We start from the raw sequence: 20,363 nt of genomic DNA, 5'->3' as shown, positions 1-20,363 counted from the left end.
TAACAGAAATTTGTCTCATGGATGTTGTACAGTTTTGATTTTTTTGTATTATTTAGAACCTGATTTCATTCTCTCTGGGATATGCTAGAATCATAACCTTTGGGAGAGTACAGAAGAGTAATGCCATTAGAGTTTATTTCAATCCCAAGTATATCATATTTCTCTTTTCCTTGGTGTCAATCAAAGATTTGGAAACATGCTCCACTCTCCTGACATTTCATAGCTAGATGTCAGATTCCTCTTGAAACTATCAAGATACTTTCGCCCCCCTTTAGCTAATACTGCATAGGAAAAAAAAAACAATTTCTGAAAAAAAAAATTACAAATGTAAACCACAGTTCACCTTTTTACCTTAAGATTACCATTTAAACTTAGATATACTTACCACTCACATTCATATTTCTTAAACTGGTTACAACATCACAACTGGCATTTTAGACAAGCAAAGGCATATTTTTGTTTTTTTGTTTTTGTGTTTTTTTGTTCTAAAGGATACCCTGGAAACTCAATTGATATAGCTTTTTGAGACTTTCAAATATTACGTGTAGCATAGCTTTTGAAATTAAAAAAAAATATTTCATGTTTGTAAACGAAATAACTACAACAGAAAAGAACTTTTTAAAATGTAATGAATGTTCCAAAGGAGCAAATAGAACTTTTTCACATCTTGCTACAGAAGATCGAAACTCTTAAGGCTTCCTGTTTCCCTTTCATTCAAGTCCTTTTGGACGTCTGGACGCTTGCTAACAGCAGGCATTTCTCTCTCTGTGCTGGACTTTTCCAATATGATCAGGGTTCCACAATTCTTTGTTCCTGATGAACTTTGGAGTTTAATGGCTGGATATCCTTGTTCATCTCCAAAAACTCAACTCAACATGAGATGGTAGGCTTAGTATTATGTTGCAGTAACAAAGGTGAGCAGAATGGCAGAACACATGGGCAGAAATCTTTAGCCAGGTACAAGGTAAGGGGACTGGAGTCAGAGTGAGAGAGACAGAAGGCTTAGGGGAAATGGGTCCTTTCTTCCTTGCACTTTACATTTGTAGCACCTTCTACTTGGATTAGCTAATGCCTCTGGTGAATGGTGAGATGCACCCATTTGAAAGTTTGTTATTCTTATCCCTAGTTATCACATCATTTATAAAAATATAAATAACAAAAAGGTAAGCTGGGTTCCATCTCAAGAGGTGTTTCTTGTTGTCCTCTGAGAACATATTGGATAAGTCAGGTCTCAACAAGCCCTATCTGCTGGAGCTGATTGTTTAGTAATCTGATCGTAAATACAAAAAAAGAAAGCAAGAGTCAGTCTTGCAATGGGCTCAGCAAATTCTGAGGAAATCAAAAGCATTCCACTGTGCATGTGGCACAAAGGACACAACACTGAGGGCCATTCAGTGGGGGGGAGGGAGGGTGACCAAAATGAGCAGGGAGGAGACAAACTGTACAATCCTGTTGTTCTGTTTCTTAAAAAAAGAAGAAGAAAAACAAGAAGAAACTATGCAGCATTCTGGTCTTTAAAGCCGTGTTTGGGCCTCTGGGATATAGATCTCAATGCTGTCTGCACGTTCTGTGGCTGAATTCTGCCGAAATGAAGCTGCTCGCTTAGCAGCCATTAGCCGTCTTCGGGCTTCTTGACGCTGTCTGTCGGGCAGGTCCAGAGACTTTTCTCGTGTTATTGGGAATTTTCCTTTTGGGGGCTTCTTTGGTACAGGAGGAGGAACTTTTCTTTCTTCCTGGAGTTAAAAAGAAAGGAAGAAATTCTTAGTGATCAGTTGAGACATTTGCCAGTTGCTCAGTGTGGAGCATCACAGGAACTGGAGCTGAATAGTGAAACTAATGTTTCACTAATGTAAACCCTTGATTACAGCTACCCCTCATCAGGGGAGATTTGCAGGTCTGTGGCAGCTGAAATATGTATACCTGGACTTAACACTAATGTCTAAATGCCCTGGCACCAAAGGCTAAGATTAGTGGTCAAGTGCTAAATCTGAAAGTACAGGAGCACCTCATGAAATTCCACAGACCACAGCCACACCCGCAAAGCCATGCTCCACAAATACTACCAAAAACCAAACATCACATTTAAATTTCTTCATGAGGGAGCTTCCTTCTCCTGCCTCTTCTTTTTATCTGGAAGTTTATTGCAGTTCATTTTAAAAAAACCTAGCTCGTTTCATCCCAAACTCTTGGAGTGGGCTGCAATAGTTTTAAAACAAATGTATCCAATTTGAAAAAAGGGATTTAAAAGATATCCCAAATAAATATAAAAGACAGAATGCTATCCTATTAATGTTTATCAAAAGTAAGCCCTACTATGACTGACGAAACTGCCAAGTAGCATGCTGCTGGAGCATCTTTGGGAAGGTTGGAGATTTCCCATGCACTCCAGTGGATCCTGCTAACAATGGTAAGGTGGTGGGGCAAGTAGAAGGGTGAGGGGAGGGAGGAATGAGGCAGGGAGGCTGCGGGAATGAGTGGATCTGGCAGAGACAGGGCGCACCAGATCCTATCCCTCTTTTCTGCAGCCTCCTGGTCCTTTTTCTCTCTTCAGACTTGCACTAGTCAAATCACTAGTGCAGGTCTGAGGAGACCCACTGTGGAGCCGGAATCTTACAGGGGTATAAGGAAATTTTAATCCCCTTTCACCTGCAAAGCTTCCCACTCCCCACCTACCCACCCCTGCTGGATACAACCAGAGTGACCAGATACAATGGAGGACAGAGTGCCTATATCTTTAACCATTGTACAGAAGAGGGAATTTGGGCAGCTGTAGCTCAACATGGAAGGGTTTAAAAAGCTGCACCTGCCAAAATTCCCTCTTCTGTGCAATAGATAAAAGTATAGGCACTCTATCCTCTATCTATTGGATCTGATCACCCTGGATACAACATACCCATTTGGGTGCACCAGTGGGGGAGGGGAAAGAATAGGCCTGGGCTGTAAATGTAACACAAGCTATATGCAACTTCTCTGGTAGCCTTTGGGAAAGTGTCACTCTAGGCTTCAGCATGTGTCCCTAGACAAATTTCTCATTTTTTCTCTTTCTGGACCTGATGCTTCTTTTCAGTGAAATCATTTCTGCCCAATGTTCTATAGACACAAGAGGGATCAAATGTGTACACCTGTAGGCTGGGCAAAAATGGGTTAAGGACTTTTGAAAAAGTTTCCAAGGCAACACTTGAATGCTTCTGCTGATGTCATTCCTGCACCTCTTGTAGGAGAAGTCCCAAAGCTCCACTATACCCCAACCCAAGACTATAATAATATTCAACTTAAATCAGAAGCCTCTTTTCTTCCCAAAGATTATATACAACCCAATGAGACAATCAGTTGTATTTTGCACTAGTCTGCAAACTGAAGGCACTTCCATTTCTGTAAGAAAGGGGTGGTTTTTGCTGGGTTTCTCTGCTTTTTCAACGTCCTGAAAATGTGCTTCTGAGGGTTGGGAGACCCTCTGGAGTAGCATGGCATGTACGCGTAGCATGGCAAAGGAAAGCAACGTTAACTAAACATTCCCCTCTTGTGTGAACAGAATTGTGGAAGATGCTGTTAGGTTGCAACCCAATACATCTGTTTTTCACAACATTAAGTTTTTCTTCTAATTTTAGTTATATTTTTTCTCCTTTATTCCTATTGCTATTTATTGCTGTTGTTATAGTGAGTGGAAGAACTTAATAAATTATTGATATTCTAAGAACAAAATTGGCCATGAAATTCTTCTCTATATGGTGTGGGAATATTAGCTGGGAAAAAAATGTTCTGTTCTCTGCCCTCCTAATGTGTTCACAAGCAGAGATTGCATCAATTATTAGTGTCTGTGGAAATTCTCAAAGATCGTTTATGAACACAGAAAACTCACTTGAACTGCCTTGCAGCAGGGAAAGCCAATCCGTATTTGTGTTCCTTGTTGATTGGAAATAGGGCATGGTCCAAAGATAAACATTTTAAAATTTCATTGATTTCAATACTAGAGAGTTACAGCTCAATCCTGAGCTGCCCGCGGCACCCAGGTCTGGCGGCTCCATGGCGGGCTTCCACTGGATCCTGTGCCTCCCGCGCTACCGCGGGAGGCTCCTTGAGAGAAGGGGATGTTCATCCCCTTCCCCCGAATAAGGGAAGCAGCCCCGCAATGAGCCCCGCAATGAGCAGCCCACTACTCACTTTAGCAGTGACCTTTTGGTCGCCATTAAAGTAAAGGTGCTTGTGTAGGGCGAGCAGTCCTGCCCAAGTGCCTTGGATCCGACATGCCCCCCATGCCCCCAGCCACGCCTCCCCCCTCCCGTTCCGCAGCCCGGCCGTCTGGGAGACCACCAAGCTGCAGAACCTGTGCACCCGCCATGTGTCAGCCCAGCGCCGGCTGGCTCTGAGCTAGCTCCGGCGGGAGCCCAGTGGTAAGCCCCGCAAACGTGCCTTATAGCACGTTTGCGACTGTGGTCCGCGGTGCGGAGCTGCACCACGGGCCACAGGATCGGGCTCTTAAGCACATTCCTAACAATCCAGTTGAAATCAATAGATCTTTCAAGTGCCTGCTCTTCACCATATGGCACCCAAATTTTCCCTCAGTACTGAATTTCTCACTCTCAGTGAAGAAACAATGGTGAAAACAAAAATCACCCAAGGCATTAATTAGACCAAGGCAATGACACTTGGAGGTCTCCAATTAATATGGGAGAGCAGCTGCCTGCACATCACTATATTCCTCACTCACGCCACCAATTAGGCAATCCAGTCCTGTCCTTAATTATGCACAGGTACATCTTGGCATATCATGAGCCTATTAGCTATGCCTAGGAGAGAAACTACAGCGTAGTGGGGAAGTGTTACATCTAATGTTGAATACGTTATTTACAATTGTGTTTCCAAATAAACTTGTGGCAAATAGTGAAGCCCACATCTCAATCTTCAATCCAGAACCCAACTTACAGAGAGTTTCTGCACAGAAGCAGAAAAAAGGAAGTGCACTCCTCTCCTGAGGTCTGAAATGGTAAAATCCATTCTGGCACCTCTACCATCCTATGGTTCAGTCCTATGGGCGAGCTACAATGCTGGGACTCATGTTCTGGCACTGCAGCATGCTTTATAGTGGTTGCAAAACTCAACCCATCATTCTGTGCAGCCAGGTGACCACCAGTGACCTCCAGAGAAGCCCTGATGCCAGTAAATCCGTGCAGGGGTTGGGCAGTGCATTCGGTTGGGAAGAATGGGAAGATAAGGGGAGGGAATGGGGAGGAGACCAGGGCAGGGAGGGTGTGAGTGTCAAGGCCAAAAAGGGGGTGCTATCAGAAGCAGCAGCTCTACTGATATTCTATCCTTCTTCCTGGGTCCACTCAGACCTACAAAAAATTATTGGTGCAGGTCCAAATAGACTCATCAGGGCAGCAGAATTTAATTCCCAGGCAAAGGAACAAATGTTCCCTTACCTGGAAGAGACCTCCAGGATTATTCCCCCCTCTGCTTCTGTGCTGCAGCTACATCAGCAGGGAGGTTTAGACAGGGAGGTTAGATAGGTCTGTTGTGCACAGACTAGGCCTCAATTTCCATTCTGTTCAATCTCTGTTTAAGCTCCCTTTGACAATAACACATCATCATGCTATTAGATGGTCAACCAGCAGATGATGAAAGCTCTCAAGGGCTTTCACCAAGTTGATAAACTACCCAAAGGGATAACAGACCACAGCATGCAACAAAATTTTAGCGATCTGGCATGCTCCTTCCTTTTGCCAGGAGCCATTAGAAGGTTTGAGTTTTCTTATGCAGTTGGCTCAAATTTCATGTGACCTCACTGGTAAATTGTGGAAATCTGTATCAAATGAACTCCTCAGAACTAAGTTGAAAAAGGATGCATTTCAGTTGAAGCCCTCCTCTAGTTACATAGGTACTGTCAGTTGTGCCTGTACAGCAGGGCTGTTCAACTCCGACCTGAGGGCCAGTGCCCTGTGTAAACCCTCCCCTGCATGAACTGTGCCTACCATTCTTCATGGTTCATGGTTCATGGTTCGAGCTTCATGGTTGCAGTGCTGCTGTCCCCTGAACTGTGTCCCAGCTTGCTGCAACTGCCTGGAAATCTGGGTGCAGTGGCTGCTGGGCGACAGACCCTGGAAGTGGCTAGCCAGGGCTCAGTTTGGGGAAGAGCAGTGCTGTGACCACAAGGCTCCCTGGTAGAACGGTAAGTGCCATTAATGCAGGGGAAGCCTTTCCTGATGCACAGCGGAAGGGTTGGGAACTCAAGTCAGTGACTTGAACTTGAGTTGCAAAAATGTGTGATTTGGGGTCACTCAGGGACTCATGAGCTGCGTGTGTGGAAGACTCTGAAAAAGACTCAAGTCAGGACCCCCTGACTTGGTACTCATCCCCACGTGTGCTGATTCAAGTTTGCCTGTGTCTAGGGGTACTTGCTTATTGTTTTTGCCACATGAAAAACCTCATGGGGCCAGCATTCTGATGGGCAAGCAGCAGGGAAGTTCCAGCCAGGAGGCAAGAAAGGGTTAACGTGAGCAAGAGGGAAGAAGCAGGACTGGGCTGTCTTTTCCCATCTCTAATTGGAAAGAAGGAATGGATGATCATTGGACAAAGAATGGGCATTCTCAAATTTTCATTGGCTGATGGATGGAAGGAGGAAAAGCCAAAGGGGGTTCTTGCCTTACAATTGGCTGGGAAGGGAAGAGAGGCAAGAAAGGCAGTTCATAGTGATCACGCTTTTCACCATGGCTGATGGGGAACCCTCATTGAATGATCAGCTACAGTGGGACTACTTCTGAGTACGGCTGCAAAGGATTGGGTTGTTCTGGTAAGGCTCCCAGTTGCACGTGACCCTCCTCCCTCTTGCCACTTCTGTCTTGGCTCTCTCGCACTCCCTCTCATCGCTCCTGACATCAGGGGAATGTTCAAAGAAAACTCTGACACACATACAGAACCCGGCAGCACTCCCATTTTTTCTGTAGTGGGCTTTTTAAAGGGGGGGACTTGACTTGAGTTGCAGTGGGGAGGTGACTCTAGACTCAACTTGAGTCAAGTCATGCTGGATTTTCCCATCCCTGCATGCGGTCTTCACTTTGGAGAGTGCTGCGCATAGCATACAGCATGGTGCATACACCAATAAAACAAGGGAGTCATTCGTCTTTGGGAGCTATTTTCACTTATTTTCAAAGTACATTAAAGAATGACATGTTAGGTAAAGCACAGGAAAGTGACTATTTGAATATATAGCCCTGCAAAAATGAAGTCTACACTGCCCACTCCAGTCACTTAGGGCGCAATCCTAACCAACTTTCCAGTGCTGGCATAGCTGTGCCAGTGGGGCATGTACTGCATCATACAGTTGGTGGGCAGTCATGGAGGCCTCCTCAAGGTGGGCAATGTTTATTCCCTTACCTTGGAGTTGCATTGCCCTTACGTCAGTGCTGGAAAATTGGTTAGGATTGTGGACTTAATTAGAGGAGGTTTACACTGGGCAACCAGAATGCACTTCTTTAATAGCTTCGATGAAGCAAGAGAACCCATGCACTGCATCTTGCATTCTGGCCATTGTTCCAGATAACAAATGGATGGGTCCCCATATTGTCCCAAGAATAGCCCAAATGAGTCGGAGATCAGGGCAAGATGAAAACCAACACAATGTGGACTACAGGGGGCATGCATGCTTTGAATCACTGCCTTCCTCCTACTTCTATTCTCAGCATTTGTTTTACTGAATCACAGACTCAAAGCAGCTTTAGGTTTTAATCAATTATGATCAACCTTTGAATTGCCACTTGATAGAAACTGGGCAGGGCAAGCACTACTGACTCCTAGTATACATTACATTTTACAGCTGGAACTCCTTATTTCTGAAGCATGTTGTCCAATAACTGGACAACTGTTAAATAATTTCAGATTTGAAAAATGGATGAGCTATAACACAAGAAGGCTGGACATATAATGCAAACTGGTGAATTGTTCTACCCACATTCGGCTTACCTTCCTTTCAGGTGACTCTATTATTTTCCATTCATTCAGTTTCAGCTGGTGCAGTTCATCAAACTTCATACTGACATCTTCAATTGAAAGCTGTAACAAGTCCCAGAATCCTGCTAAATCCTGCGAAGTTGGCCGCGGCATTGCACTGGGATCCTGACATATGTACAACAAAGAGACTCATGTGAGAGCCGGAATATAAAACAGATTTGGTATAATGCAGAACAGTTGACTGAAAACAGTGCTTCCTGCATAGCACCACGATGACAGTTTTTTCCCCAAGATCCTTGCAGCTTGGTTGAATAGACCTCTTAGTTGCACCAGGATGTGACCAAGACTGAAATGACAAACTGTTATACACAGCATCTACCCAATTTAAGTGACTGGGATTTAATTTCAACAAAAAATATCATTAGAGCAGTGACAGAAATAAGTGGTAAAGAGTAAACTGCTGTCTAAAGGCTCTGAGACTAGAGGGAAATTCCATAGATCCTTGTTGCTTCTGGACACTTCTCCTCCTTCCCCTTAAAACAGGGGTCTCCAAACTTTTTGGCCAGAGGGCCGCATCAAATATCTGGCATGATGTGGAGGGCTAGAAAAACAATTTAAATATAAAATTTAAATAAATAAATTAGAGATAGAACTTAGATGAATGAATAAATGAATCAATAGGCTCATTCATTCAACCTCTCTTGCCCTTAGAACACCTTCCAGACGCAACCAGAGCATAGTTCCAGTCATGTTTGGCCAAGTGGGCCAGAGGCTTTCAGGGGACAAGAGGCTTGCTGCGGACCTCATCTGGCCCCCGGGCTGGGGTTTGGAGACCCCTGCCTTAAAAGATCTGTGATCCACATCTGAATCTTAATTCACTTTTTTGGAATAACTACCTAACAACAAACCAGAAGTCAAATATGTTTTAGCAAAACCAAGGATTGTTGTTTTTTTCCCCTTCTCATTTAAGAAACCCTTGGTGAAGGAGAATATTTCTGAATGGGCAATGCTATGGGAAACCCTTGATGAAGGAGGATATTTCTCATTTAAGAAACCCTTGGTGGATATTTTTGAATGGGCAATGCTACAAGGTACATTCATTTCAATCAGCAGATTAAAATTATCCCAGTACAAGCTGCGTCAAAGAGCAAATTATGTACCCAATCTCCAGCTGAGAGAAATGAATACCATTCTATTAACTGCAATGGAAAAGCTGAGCAGCATTTCATGGAAGTTTGGCCACATGTGGAACAAATCCCACAGCAATCAGTAGCATTTAATAAAGTACGTATCTGTAGCTGTATTTCAGCGTTCGTCAGACATCCTACAATTTGTCCAAATTTATGCTTCAGAAAAAAATCTATATAGTAGCAGCTATTACAGGTAGCCCATTGTGGCTTTTCACTCTACCCTGATTTAAGGTGATTACATGTCTTTGTTTGGCACTCCGATCAGAAGGTGCACTACATCATTCCCAGTATTGCTCTGCTGGTAAATAAGCTTGCTTTACATTCTCCAAGCCACAAGAGGGCTGCTTCCTGCTTCCAAAAAGTGTGCATGTGTTTATTTTATCTTATCTATCAACAACTTGCAGTGTTCCAGACTCACAACATTGTCCCAAAAAGCATTGTGATAGAGATGATTCATCTTGAAACATCCTTAAATTTAATCTTACTCAGAAACTTTTTTTTTAATTCAGAAAAATAGTTATAAAATAAATGGATAGCATCCAGAGGGAACATACCAAAAAGGGACATGGATTATGTTTGTATTAGTGCATAACCAAACTGTGTTAAGCTGTAATCTCATCAAAATTCATAAGGCCAACACATTCACTTTTGGGAGGTATGTGCATGAAGAAAATTTATGGTCCAATCCTATCCTCTACCGCTCCCCCCCCCCGCTTGTGCAGAATTATGTTGTATATGGTGGTGGGTGAGGTGAGGCGGGGCAGGAGGTTTTGGAAGGAAAATGGGCTTTAAATCCCCTTTCTCCTCTGTAAACAGCCTGCCTCTCAATGGGTCTCCTTGGACCTGTGCCAGCAATTTCGCTGGTGCACGTCTGAGAGAAAGGAAGCATAGAGGCTGTGGATAAGAAGAATCACTGCATCCATCCCCTCCTGCAGCCTCTCCACCCCGTTCCTCCTCCCTCCCCACCCCATTCCACCTTCCTCCCACCCCTCTTGCCTCCAGCACAGGCTTACCTGCTCCAGTGGATGGTCAGCGTAGCAATGACACACACAGGAAGGCTCTGGCTTTCCCACCGGTACTCCAGCAGTGTGCGCTGCTGGACCATGCTTTATGGCTGCCTTATGGCAGCCAACACTGACAAATCACTAGTTCTGCCAGTGGGGCAACCCAATAGGAGTGGGCTGTCTGGCTCTGTGGCAGAGGAAGAGGGGCATTCCTGATCCTTCAGAATTGCCTTTCCCATGTACTTGGAGGCAGGGCCACCTAGCTGAATTGTTTCCTCCTTTTCTTGCAATCCCAGTGATAGAGCAAACCATCACGTCCTAAGGTTCATGGCATGGCATGTTTGTGCAAGCACAGATGAGACCCACACACATGAGGAAGCTTGGCTCAAGGGCTATAGTGCACTTTCCTGTCTACAGCATTGATTCTCCAGATGTTGAGGAAGATCCAGGGCCAGTGGCAGACAATATCCTCTTAGCTTCAAGGTGGCTACGAATGTCCAAGTTTCAAGAGCTCCTAGTAGAGCTCCATCAGCACTTAGATGATGGAAAAGCCATTGGCCTTACTAGCATAGAAGGATCTGTTGTCACAGGGTCTGATTCTCCATTTGCAAGTACACCTATTCTGTCTAACAATGTGAGGCTGATAAAAATCTGTTAAAACACTTTGGATACTCTGACAAAACATTGGTCATACTGTTAACCTTGAGGCATCAATCCACGGAAAAGGTGTATGTTTTCATGTGGAAAGCATTTCTGCAGTTGTGCACAGATCAAGGGATGTTACTAGACCTGTCTCATATCCTGGTTCATTCTGGACTTTTTACAAGCTAATTTGGACAACTGCTTTAACACTGGTACTCTGAGAAGGTAGATAGCAGCACCCAGTAGCATCCTGGGGCGAAAGCAGAGGAGCACACTTTCTTCCCATGTGCAATTAAAGTGCTTCTGAACATCTACCATCAGTATACATTTTCTCCACCTAGAATTTTAACTGGGTGCTCAGAGCATTCATGGGACCTCCCCCTCCATTGTATCCCATGGCTGAGGTGTCGCGCATGAGCTGACCTTCAAGATGCTTTGCTTATTGGCCATTACTTCCACCAGACAGGTTTTGGAACTAGAGGGCCTTTCTTCTGACACAGAGCTATGAGTGTCCCATATGTACGATGTAAGACTGAAGATGGACCCAGCATTCATGTCCAAAGTCAATTCCTTGTTCCATAGGTCCCAGGAGCTTTGTTCCTTCTGTATTTTTGCCCTAATCCAGTGCATCCACAAGAAAAAAGTTGGCACATGCTGGGTGCGCAAAGCACCTAGCATTTTTTCTTTGAGTGGTGGAGGCTAGGAAATTAGAGCTTTGTTCATGTCATTCTAGGGGGTTGTGGTAGCACTCTGTTTCCATGGTGGAGCTGTTGTGTTGAAATGGCATCTAAGTCTCCCCCTTCAGCGGTTGCAGATTATTCTCGGACAGTGATAGCGACTTCTGCAGTTTTTTGGGAGACATCCTTCTTTGGAAGAATATGTCAGGCAGCAATCTGGTCCTTGTGTCATACTTTAACCAGGCATTACAGGTTAGTTGCATTATCCTTAGTAAACATAGCCTTTGCGAGGTAAGATCTGCAGAGGGTCCTGAAGGTAGCATTCTCATGCTGCAGTTCAAGACTTACCTGAATTAAGTACTGCTTGGTTATATCCTGATCAGGAATGCACCTCTTTCTCTACCAGGAAAACCTGGGGATTTCTTGCCATTCATTCCTGTTCTGGGAAGAGTAAGGGGAACATCCCACCTGCTACTTATGATCAGGTTTGGTGACTTGTTCTTCAAAACCATAGGTCATGTGTAAGGTAGCAGGTAGGGATGCTTGGAGATGATCTCACGCTGTGGACCTCTATATTCTGTTAATGGCAAAGGTGATTGGATCAGGTTGCCTTAACAATACCTTGGTGTTGTTCATTTTTTTTGAAGTTTAGCCCTGTTACATTAGATATTACTGTATGTGCAGAGAAATGCATAGGGTGTTTCTGACTTTTCCCAATTCAACTGGCTTCCAAGCATATAGGAGAGGCAAACCTGAAGGATCAGGAAAGCCTCCTTTTTCCCCCCAAAAGGGGAGGCTACAGGGGCAGGGAGAAGGTGATTTGGGCCCGAGAAGGGTTAGGTTTGGCAGTGGTGCCATCTGCCAAATCTTAACCCTTTTCTCAGGCCCAATTTGCCTTCACAGGTTCGTATGAACTTATGCAGTGATATCACTGGCACAGGTATGAGTTGCCCACTGGGCTGGTAGGGGTTTATCTGGGAACAAATGTTCCTTTCCCCCAAGGAGGCCCACCCCCCCCCCCCCAGAATACAGCAGACTCAACATTAGTAATTGTAATTAGAAATGTAAGAAGGTGATAGGGGAGGCCAAGCGAGACTATGAGGAACGCATGGCCAGCAACATTAAGGGGAATAATAAAAGCTTCTTCAAATATGTTAGAAGCAGGAAACCCACCAGAGAAGCGGTTGGCCCTCTGGATGGTGAGGGAGGGAAAGGGGAGATAAAAGGAGACTTAGAGATGGCAGAGAAATTAAATGAGTTCTTTGCATCTGTCTTCACGGCAGAAGACCTCGGGCAGATACCGCTGCCCGAACGGCCCCTCCTGACCGAGGAGTTAAGTCAGATAGAGGTTAAAAGAGAAGATGTTTCAGACCTCATTGATAAATTAAAGATCAATAAGTCACCGGGCCCTGATGGCATACACCCAAGGGTTATTAAGGAATTGAAGAATGAAGTTGCAGATCTCTTGACTAAGGTATGCAACTTGTCCCTCAAAACAGCCACGGTACCAGAAGATTGGAGGATAGCAAATGTCACGCCTATTTTTAAAAAGGGAAAGAGGGGGGACCCGGGAAACTATAGGCCGGTCAGCCTAACATCCATACCGGGTAAGATGGTGGAATGCCTCATCAAAGATAGGATCTCAAAACACATAGACGAACAGGCCTTGCTGAGGGAGAGTCAGCATGGCTTCTGTAAGGGTAAGTCTTGCCTCACGAACCTTATAGAATTCTTTGAAAAGGTCAACAGGCATGTGGATGCGGGAGAACCCGTGGACATTATATATCTGGACTTTCAGAAGGCGTTTGACACGGTCCCTCACCAAAGGCTACTGAAAAAACTCCACAGTCAGGGAATTAGAGGACAGGTCCTCTCGTGGATTGAGAACTGGTTGGAGGCCAGGAAGCAGAGAGTGGGTGTCAATGGGCAATTTTCACAATGGAGAGAGGTGAAAAGCGGTGTGCTGGGACCGGTGCTTTTCAACCTCTTCATAAATGACCTGGAGACAGGGTTGAGCAGTGAAGTGGCTAAGTTTGCAGACGACACCAAACTTTTCCGAGTGGTAAAGACCAGAAGTGATTGTGAGGAGCTCCAGAAGGATCTCTCCAGACTGGCAGAATGGGCAGCAAAATGGCAGATGCGCTTCAATGTCAGTAAGTGTAAAGTCATGCACATTGGGGCAAAAAATCCAAACTTTAGATATAGGCTGATGGGTTCTGAGCTGTCTGTGACAGATCAGGAGAGAGATCTTGGGGTGGTGGTGGACAGGTCGATGAAAGTGTCGACCCAATGTGCGGCGGCAGTGAAGAAGGCCAATTCTATGCTTGGGATCATTAGGAAGGGTATTGAGAACAAAACGGCTAATATTATAATGCCGTTGTACAAATCGATGGTAAGGCCACACCTGGAGTATTGTGTCCAGTTCTGGTCGCCGCATCTCAAAAAAGACATAGTGGAAATGGAAAAGGTGCAAAAGAGAGCAACTAAGCTGATTACGGGGCTGGGGCACCTTCCTTATGAGGAAAGGCTACGGCGTTTGGGCCTCTTCAGCCTAGAAAAGAGACGCTTGAGGGGGGACATGATTGAGACATACAAAATTATGCAGGGGATGGACAGAGTGGATAGGGAGATGCTCTTTACACTCTCACATAATACCAGAACCAGGGGACATCCACTAAAATTGAGTGTTGGGCGGGTTAGGACAGACAAAAGAAAATATTTCTTTACTCAGCGCGTGGTCAGTCTGTGGAACTCTTTGCCACAGGATGTGGTGCTGGCGTCTAGCCTAGACGCCTTTAAAAGGGGATTGGATGAGTTTCTGGAGGAAAAATCCATTATGGGGTACAAGCCATGATGTGTATGCGCAACCTCCTGATTTTAGGAATGGGTTAAGTCAGAATGCCAGATGTAGGGGAGAGCACCAGGATGAGGTCTCTTGTTATCTGGTGTGCTCCCTGGGGCATTTGGTGGGCCGCTGTGAGATACAGGAAGCTGGACTAGATGGGCCTATGGCCTGATCCAGTGGGGCTGTTCTTATGTTCTTATGTTCTTAGTGTTGCTGCATGGGGAGTTAGGTAGGTTTGAGCTGTGAGTTCAACAGACTTCCGGGTAAAGGATTTCAGCCTTATATTCATGTTTGATCTAATCTAGGGGTTTATGGCAGCTAAGAAAAGTTGTGGATGAAGCAGATGAGGCCATACTCCTTGAAGGGCTCACAATAAAAAAAAACCAGATGAACAGATCTGGAATGATGGAACTTTAAAAGATTGATCTAATCTCCTGAGAATGGAATGTGTAGATGGGACTCGGGAATCAGTCTCCTGAGTGATCTGGCAGCGGTCATGAATATGCCATCTAACACGGTTTTACAAATCTCACCAATTAAGCATCAGGATGTGCTTTAAATGCTGCCAGCATCATTAAGCACTTAAAGTGAACAACACGTAAATGGGAAAATGTGTAACAGAGAACATTACGGTAATCATTCAGCAGGTAGCTATCAAAAGCAGCAACTTTTCTGAAAGCATTAAAGGGGCAACTCAAGGTGTTGAGTGCAAAGACAAAGTTAAAAATGAGAAATTCTTTCTCCAGCTGAAGAAGTAATTATACTCTACTGCAAGGGTCTCCAAACCTTTTGGTCAGAGGGCCACATCAAATGGCTGGCACAGTTTTGAGGGCCGGAAAAAAAAATTTAAATATAAAATTTATATAAAATTAGAGATAGAATTTAGATGTGTGAGTAAATGAATGAATGGGCTCATTCATTCAACCTCTCTGGCCCTTAGAACATCCTCCAGGTGCAACCAGAGCACAGTTCCGGTCATGTTCGGCAAAGTGGGCCAGGGGCTTTCAGGGGACAAGAGGCTGGCTGCAGGCCAGATAGAGGCTTGCCGTGGGCCGCATCTGGCTCCTGGGCCGGGGTTTGGAGACCCCTGCTCTACTGTTTACATATGTGGTTTCCACACCGCCTGCCTGTGCCTTAGGACATAATGCAACTTGCAGTTCACACATTCAAAAAAAATAAAAAAGATAATGTACAAGATGTGGTGCATTTTTCCACCATATGGACTGAATCACCACTGTTTCTATCACTCTGTTGGTGATGGTGCAGATCAAATATTTATGTTTGGGAGGGGGGGGGGCTTGAGCATTACCTTAACTCCAGTGTCCACATCAACCAGGCAGGGAAACCTGGGCTCCCAGTTGAACTTTGGCCTCCATGGCCAAGGTTTGCTAGCCGGGTAGACCTGGGCTCCCTCCTGAACTTGGAGCCTGGATCTACCTGATGGGTAAACTTGGGCTCCCATTCCAACTGCCCTCTGGAGCCACCTCTTCCAGGCGGGTAGACCTGGGTTCCTGGTCGGGCATGATCTCGCCACTGACACACTGCCCAGTTGTGTTCCCCTGGCACCCGACTTCGCTCCCTATCCTGGAGGACACCCTTCCCCACTGGCATGACAGTTTGGTGGAGGGGGCCACGTATCCATGGTCCCCCCTTGGATCTGCCCCGCCTGGTGACCCGTAGGAATCTGATAAGATCAACTAGCACAATCAAGACACCAAACCCTCTTCAGTGTGCGACTTGGAAAAACAAAAAGAAAGACTAATGAAACTGCCTCAGACATTAACTCCATCACTGTAATTAATACAAATGACTGAGCAGATGCAGCACTAAACATGCTTTGCTGCATTTCAAAGATTTTCTTTTTTTGTTAAAACGCTGGTTGTTTTAACCTTATTGGATACTCAGATTGGCACCCACAGAGTGAATGCCTTGTCAGGTTGGTAAAGGTTGAGCTGTAAATATTACAGAATGCTTGCATTTAAATAAGACAGATTTATAGGTCACATCCTCTTAACATCAACTCAAAAATGTATTCAGTTCTCTGCTTCTAACAGGAAAAGTAAATATAACAGAAAATGATGTTACTGGTATAACAGGCCCAAATTCTAACCAACTTTTCAGCACTGGCATAGCTGGGCCAATGGGGCGTGTGCTGCATCCTGCAGTTGGGTGGCACTCACGGAGGCCTCCTCAAAGTAAGGGAATGTTTGTTCCCTTTCCTCAGAGCTGCATTGCCCTTATGTCACTGCTGGAAAGCGGTTATGATTGTGCCCACAAATACTTCCCTCAAAGGGCTAACTTACAGTGCAATCCTATGCATGTTTACTTAGAAGGAAGTCTCATTTTGTTTCATGGGCTTGCTTCCTTGTAACTGTGTTTTGGTTTTCAGCTTTGTAGACCAATTCTCTCCTCATGGTATGCCGCTGTACCACATGACCCACCATCATGGCAGGCCCTCCACTGTTCTACTCAGTGCTGCTGCTGGTGCAAGGGCCAGAAAGCCATGTACTGCCAGCAGTGGGGTGCAGATCAGCGCCCAGTGATCTGCTGGGACAGAGGCCAGGATCACTGGGGCAAGAAGGCCAGGATCACCAGGGGTAAGGTGGGAGAGGATCATGGCGGCACCAGTGTCCACCATATCCCAAATACCCATCTCACATGAACTGGCATTCCGAGTTCCCTCCTCCCCCCTTCACTCTCCCTTACACTGTTTGGTTCTGTGTCAGCAAAATAGCTGGTGCAGATCTGAGGAGACTCATTGGGATAGTGGAGGTTTCCCCTTACCTTGAGGAGACCTCCGGAGTGCCCCCCCCTGCTTGCTGAACAGCATGAACTCTGTTGGCATAGCTGTATCAGCGGAGGAAGCTTTCGTTAGGATTGGGCCCTTAGTTACAGTATATATGTAGTTCCAATTGTCACATGGGTGAGCAATATGAGATAATTTTTTAGATGTAACCAAGAGTGGCTTCATGGGTGGGGCCTGGTGGAGCATGTTTCTGGGAACTATGCCTGACCAATTCCTGAAGAGCAAAGACCTACTGCTTCTGCTGCTCCCTACCACTGCCAGGGCCCATGGGGTTGTTTGCCAGCTGCTACTGCTTCCACCATGCTAGCCAGGGTCAAACTGTGCATTTTATGAGGAGACAGAGAGGAGCTGGGGGTAGAAGCAAATGCAAGTCCTCCCTCATGTTGCCACTTGGCCATTGCCTGGTAAGCTAACTTTTTAGCTTACCATTTTCCTGGTAAGTGAGCCAGGAAAGCTAACTAGGAACCTCATGGAAGCATGAATGAAGACTTGAACCTATTTACTGCCAGGTCACAGACTCCATGACATGTGCTTTCCAAAGTAAGGAGAAGCATGACGTTGGGATTCCTTGCAGGGCTTTTACCCCTAGCCCCTTTCCAAGCAGGATAGAATTATAAGCAGTTTAAGGCTGCAAATCTATGGAATTTACTTGGGCCCTGTTGAACATATTGGCTCTTTCTTCTGAGTAAACATGCATAGGAGCATCTACAAAGCGGAGTTTAAGAGTGCTTACTTACCAGATTCTGTTGACATAGCCAATAGAACTGCTGGAATTTCTGAGACATAAGAAGCTGGGCACTTCCTACGGCACTCCGGATTTTACCTAGAACTGAACAGGCAGGGCAATTACTGTCAGTCTGGGTATGAAGCAAAAACAACACATGAATCAACTTCTGTAACAGAAATGCTAAGCTGGAGCATAACCGAAAATCCTATTATTCCAGTATTTTGATAACTATTCATTTAGTTTTGTAAACATTACATTGTGAAACTGTTTTCAAGGAGAATGGAAACTCAGAGATCAGATCAGCTTTTGAGATCCTATGGTACATTTGAAAACAAAAATAATAAAAGGGGAATGCTGTAGAAGAGGCTTAGGGCCCAATCCTATGCAGCCCTACTGCCACTGAGCTCCAGCGCTGGCACTGAACTCCAACACCAGTGCTGGGTGTCACAAATGTGCCTTAAGGCACATCTGCGGCATCCAGAGAGGAGGGGCCACTGGTGCTGGGCCAGTGCCAGTTGATGCTTGAAGCTGCTCCGTTCTTCCTGGGGACGGGGGTTGGGATCCTGCATACCCGTGTGCCCACCCCTGGGGCCACCCATAGCCTGTCCTCCCCCGCCCAGAAACACCTCCTTCCCGCCTCCTCCACGCCCCCCATGCCTACCTTCGCCGCTTGTATCGGCACGGGTGCGGTGGCACAAGCGGCGGTGAGGAAGCCGCCGCGGACGCTTCTGCTGGCTTCCGTGCGTCAGCGCATCTAGATGCGCTGATGCAACTTCCTCCCATGGAGGCGCAAACGTGCTTTACGCACGTTTGCAACCCTCCCAGGGCTCCTATGTTGGCATAAGTGCCGGTTAGGATTGAGCCCTAAGTTCTATTATGTTGTTGTCTATGGAATTTGTCAGACTAATGTTTGCTTGACTGTGCTTGTTAAGTATGTGTATTTGCTTGTGGAAATGGCAGACCACAGACTTCTGCTACACAGCAGATGAGTGTTTTCTTCTTCTTTTCAAAATGGCCATAACTCTTTCTGAACGTAGGGTTCACTAGCTATTCTGCTTCTTGATGTCAACACAAGGAAGGGCTATTTCATGTGTGGTATTGCCCAATCACACTTGCTGGGAAGTGAAAAAGTTTAGGAGTGTTGTCAAAGACAAATGGTTTTTTTTTCAAACAAAACAAAACTATTGTCAGTTGAAATGCGTTAGCAGCACTTGACAGAGTCTAATGAACAGAATGGGGGAAATTAGCTGAAGAGGAATGAGGGGAGTGCTGCAATTGCTGGCAAATGGAAATAGCACACAATTCTATTAAAAATAATAATAGCACTTCCAAGTTGCATAGCTAAATAAAGACCCCCAAGTAAGTAAGGAAACATTACTAGAGCCTGAATTTTGCTTTTTTATGCGCAAACATTACTTACTGTATTTGGATTTTTAAGCCACCACATTCCCAAAGCCTAGAGAGAGATCAGCACTTTAAACAAGCATTCCAGACACAGGTCTGGCAAGAGTGTGCTTAAGGTTGTAGGAAGTCAGACTAATCACTGCAGTCAATAGAGAGAGGCATTTATCCTTTTGCTTAATAAAACTGCATGATAAAATTGGAGGACAATTTTTTTTTGGGGGGGGGGGATATGCTGCATACCTCCTGTCAGGGATTCACACCATGCTTAAAATCTGACTTGGTTCATCATATCCTGCCACACTGAGATACTTCAGGATCTAAGACACTGCCTCAGGGAAGAAGGGCCAGCCTGGCATAGCTATACATTCTATATATCGACCTCGCAGTCAGCAGCTGCATAGGCACAGGTCGATCACTAGACAAGGTAGTGAGAAGGCATTGGCCACACTGTTCCCTTGCACTCAGATAATAGCTCAGTTGTCAAACAAGGCTGGCTGGAACAAAAATATTAGTTCTTGCTGTTAAGCTCCAGCCTCAACAAATCATAATGTTAAAACTTGCTTTGAATCCCAGTGTTGCTCTTCTTTTGGAAAGGATTGCCTGGGATTTTCTTTTCTTCTGTCTTCACGTGAAGAACATTGTTGACACTGTGCTAATGATGAGATTGTCATTGACTTCCATGAGGTGGGACTAGGCTTCAATTAGTGCACTAAGCTATTATTAGTTTGTGAATTCGGGTAACATTTACAGTACAAATAGAGGGCACTGAGCCATATAAAGTATGCCTGATTTAAAAGGATTGCAACATCACAATCTATAACATTGATTTTCCTCACAGTTCAGAATCAAATTAAAATGAAAAAGGAGAGAATGGCATTGACACTTGTCACTTGCAGCATGCACCTCTGTCGAGGAAGAGCCTTGCTCTTGACAAGACTTGCCTTGGTCTTGATCCCACATAGTTGCTCAGTCCAAGACTAAGCTTGATATTAACACATTGTCACTCGCATAATTAGAGACTGTCTCACACACATACAGCAAACAGGATTATGCCAATCTGAATTTGCCTAGGGTTACCGTACACAACTGTCCTACACAACTTGTGTCCAACTGAGCTGAACACA

The 20,363-nt window shown here is 45.1% G+C and overlaps 1 protein-coding gene across 1 annotated transcript in view; it reads right to left on the bottom strand.

Moving 5' to 3' along the window:
- Positions 1-1,514: 1,514 nt before the first annotated feature.
- The window catches only part of DLGAP2 (DLG associated protein 2), an 89,235-nt gene continuing 70,386 nt past the window's right edge, over positions 1,515-20,363 (bottom strand). The window contains exons 8-10 of the mRNA XM_066640411.1: positions 17,846-17,937; positions 7,957-8,109; positions 1,515-1,733 (exon numbers count right to left, since the gene is read on the bottom strand). Of these exons, the coding sequence (XP_066496508.1) occupies positions 1,515-1,733; positions 7,957-8,109; positions 17,846-17,937 (464 nt within the window). The remainder of the gene's footprint in view (positions 1,734-7,956; positions 8,110-17,845; positions 17,938-20,363) is intronic.

Source organism: Tiliqua scincoides, chromosome 1, assembly GCF_035046505.1.
Source record: "Tiliqua scincoides isolate rTilSci1 chromosome 1, rTilSci1.hap2, whole genome shotgun sequence".
NCBI lineage: Eukaryota > Metazoa > Chordata > Lepidosauria > Squamata > Scincidae > Tiliqua > Tiliqua scincoides.
The sequence above is the reverse complement of the archived record's forward strand: the minus strand, read 5'-3'. Positions and strand labels throughout refer to the sequence as shown.